This window comes from Centruroides sculpturatus, unplaced genomic scaffold (genome assembly GCF_000671375.1).
Source record: "Centruroides sculpturatus isolate CEXI.00-Female unplaced genomic scaffold, Cexi_2.0 scaffold2665, whole genome shotgun sequence".
Lineage (NCBI taxonomy): Eukaryota > Metazoa > Arthropoda > Arachnida > Scorpiones > Buthidae > Centruroides > Centruroides sculpturatus.
In genome coordinates this window covers 18,824-22,159 of record NW_019386752.1, presented here as the reverse complement: position 1 = coordinate 22,159, position 3,336 = coordinate 18,824, and the positions used below count along the sequence as shown (strand labels likewise).

The 3,336-nt window shown below is 33.8% G+C and overlaps 2 protein-coding genes across 2 annotated transcripts; both read right to left on the bottom strand.

The window, feature by feature from the left end:
• Positions 1-291: 291 nt before the first annotated feature.
• On the bottom strand, positions 292-2,053 carry LOC111615722 (patched domain-containing protein 3-like). Its single transcript, XM_023357157.1, has 2 exons — positions 1,805-2,053; positions 292-1,629 (listed from the first exon to the last, which is right to left on the bottom strand). Exons 1-2 carry the CDS (start codon positions 1,938-1,940, stop codon positions 362-364), a joined length of 1,404 nt encoding a protein of 467 aa, XP_023212925.1. The 5' UTR covers positions 1,941-2,053; the 3' UTR covers positions 292-361.
• A 127-nt stretch (positions 2,054-2,180) lies between these two features.
• Positions 2,181-3,203, bottom strand: LOC111615721 (patched domain-containing protein 1-like). Its single transcript, XM_023357155.1, has one exon. It carries the CDS (start codon positions 3,201-3,203, stop codon positions 2,181-2,183), a length of 1,023 nt encoding a protein of 340 aa, XP_023212923.1.
• Positions 3,204-3,336: the final 133 nt, after the last annotated feature.

The following is a 3,336-nucleotide window of genomic DNA, read 5'->3' as shown; positions in this document are numbered from 1 at the left end:
ACTTTCCTGATTCGGTGGAGCACAGATCTTGATAATGCCACATTTCTTCGTCCACATACACGCTAATATTACGAATTTTCACGTCTAACTGCACTTATATATATTTTTAAGTTTTTTAATGCTGCCCAGTGGACACTAAGAGGGCCTCTTTTAGCAAGCCCATTATGAATTCGGCTAGGCCCACAACGGCCAAACGGCCGCCCATATGGAGCGGCCGGGTGGTTAGAGACAGGAACCGACATATCCGAAAGGATCATCCCCGACATATTCACGGATGTTTTCGACTCGTCCGGATTCGATCCCGGATACTCCAGAGAGGAAGGCTAACACATTTATCGTTCGTCCATCCGGCCGTCCATTTTTAAGTTATAAAGTCTACACTTTTTCTTAGGAAAACATTATTCCATATACAATTCAAAACACTAATCATTACTGGAACAAAAACAATACCATGAATCGCAGATATTAGAGAAGCTAATGTTATGATTTTCATACAAACGAAAAATTCTAGTGAAGGACGAGTTACAAAAACTATAACCACTAAAATCATTGTAATACTACTTTGGAAAATTGGCATTCCTGTTAAACCGACTGCAGTGATCAGGCGTTTCTTCGGATCCGTTTCCTTCGATGAACTGTAGGCACAAACCACGTGCGCTGCATAATCAACAGAAAATCCACAAACCATGACTAGGATGGAAATAGACATTATTCCAAAACTGACATCCCAAAGAGACATGTAACCGACGACGCCAAACATTACTGATAATATTGTCAACAATACGCAAAGAATAGAAACAACGTCTGATAAGAAAATGGCGGATATTACGAATACCACAACGCTAATCAACGTCAGAGTTTGAACGACTGTTACGGGTATCACATCCAATATATCGAAATAATAAAATAACGGATGGTATAAAATTGTTCTATATTCAGATTTTTCTAATGTTTCTCTCAAATTCTTTACTCGATTGTAAAATTGATTTCCATTTCTGGTTATGTTCGTTTGGAAAAGAAAACGACTGGCAACGATTTTCGTATAATTTTGGTCGAATACAACATCCTTCCTGAATCTCCTGGTTGCGGGATGACGAAAGAAAAACGTTCGAAGAATTAATAAAAAGTCTTTCGAATCGGTTAAATTAAAACTTTGTAACATGGGTACAACATTTTTGTGATTAATAAATTGAAGATAACTTCTCAACCAAGACTCTGTAAAGAGGGACCCAGAAATCAGCGGATCATTTTCGATCGACCGCGTTATATTTTCAATTTTAGTTTGGATTTCGGGATCTGCATAATCCAGTTCTTGCATAATAAATATTTGCAGTCGGTACTGATACTGATGGAAATTGTCTTGGTATGCTTTAAAATAGGAATATTGATATGAATTATATAGTAATCCCATATTAAATGTAGCTCTGAAACTTAATTGAGTGAAACCCCAGGCAGCTATACTAAGATAAACCAAATAAGAGAAAATAATAACGGATATGATTTTATAATTTGTCATTGATTGTAATAATAATTTCCAATATTCGTTGCATGATATTAAACAGGCGGACAGATTAGAGGAGTCTTTCTTTTCCACACAGCATAAATATTTTCGTGTACATGTTTTCTTTTCTGAAAATATAATTTTAAATCTAATTAACCAATAAATTTTATCTACAAACAAATGATACAAAATTAATATATTATTGTCGCTACAGCCTAAACGTCTACTTCTCGACATGTGATTTTGTTACATATTGTTAGTAATATCATTTAATAAATAAATAAATAAAATCATTTAAATTACCTGAATCGGAATTTAAATCCAATGGAGTGAAAATAAAAGAATTTAAATTTTTTTCTTCAGCTCTTCCCCACAAAGCCATCACAGCCACAATAAACGTGATTTGGTATACGTAATCAAATACCAAGCACGTTGCCATATAAATACAAAACACACCGTGAACTGGTAAACTCGTGATTAATGCACCAACAATGAATGATACAATATTGGTAATTGATGTTATCGTGATGGATACACCGCATTCTGACAGTGCTTCTCCTATTCTCTACTCTACTGATTTGCTCGTATCGGTCTTTTTCCATGCTGATAACAAGATAAATGTGTCATCGATTCCGATTCCTGTAATATTAAAAATAATACGTATTTTAATTATTTAGAATCAATTTCTACAGCAGAGAATATTCTTTAATATAATGTACTTGCCCAAAATTAAAAAGGGTACAATTATCATAATTGTAGACATGGCAGTTCCAATATATATTAAAGCGCCGAATCCAGAAACGACGCTCATTACTGTTGCTATTATTGACAATATTCCCGTCCACGGTTTGCTTTCACGTAAGTCTGGAAACGAGCAAGTGACTATTGTAAAAATACAAATTAAAATTGAAGCTGGAGAAATATGTTTGAAGCCAACGAAAATATTTTCTTTTTTCAATTGTTCTTTGGAGATCGATGCATCTCGTTCAACTTTGATACTTTTGAATTTTGCTTCTCCGATTATTTTAATAAACTTTTCTTCCCATGTTTTAGTAATTAATGCGTGGCGTTTATTTTTCTTGGAGAGGAAATAGATCAATCTGAGTGCTTTTGCAGAGACAATATTCAAGTTCTCGTCAACGTTAACGCCTCCCAAGGATAAGGCATTTTCGATGGTTTTATTTTGCTCGGAAGGATATTTTGGATAAAGTGTACCGTTTTCAATGAGTTTGATTCGATCGCCTATTGATATTATTTTATTTTCTAAACACTTTCCTGATTCGGTGGAGCACAGATCTTGATAATGCCACATTTCTTCGTCCACATACACGCTAATATTATGAATTTTCACGTCTAACTGCACTATTTCGTTAAAAATGTTTTGTCTGAATATGGATCTTCCGTCTGCCGCTAGAACTATAACAGACACGTAATTTCCAACTTGTAATAATCTGCTTGGATCAAAATCAGAATAATTCATAGGAAATATGTTTTCTAATTGTAATTTATAGCGATTAATAACGCTACCTCGAGGTATATATAAGTCATCAGTAAAGTCAAAGTTTAATCTTTGAATTCCAGTTGCTAAGAAGACAGTAATTATTAACGGAATAGTTATAAACCAAGTGACTTCTGTGCTTATTGTCTTCCCTAATTCTTCGAATTTCTTTGATAGAATTTGACACACATTCCATCGTTTCATGTTGCGTCTATATTAAAACAATATTAATATAATTTACGTTAAATGTAATGTTTTGTAGCAACAAATTGCCAAAACTTATTCTATTTTATTTAATTCTAATAAATTATCATACACATTGTAAACGAGAACATTG

What these genes read in the sequence shown, in the direction of transcription:
- LOC111615722 (XM_023357157.1), bottom strand. Translation starts at nt 1,940, where the DNA reads ATGGCAACGTGCTTGGTATTTGATTACGTATACCAAATCACGTTTATT. An exon ending in GGATTTAAATTCCGATTCAG is followed by an intron (nt 1,630 to 1,804) that starts GTAATTTAAATG and finishes TTATATTTTCAG; the next exon opens with AAAAGAAAACATGTACACGA.
- LOC111615721 (XM_023357155.1), bottom strand. Translation starts at nt 3,203, where the DNA reads ATGAAACGATGGAATGTGTGTCAAATTCTATCAAAGAAATTCGAAGAA.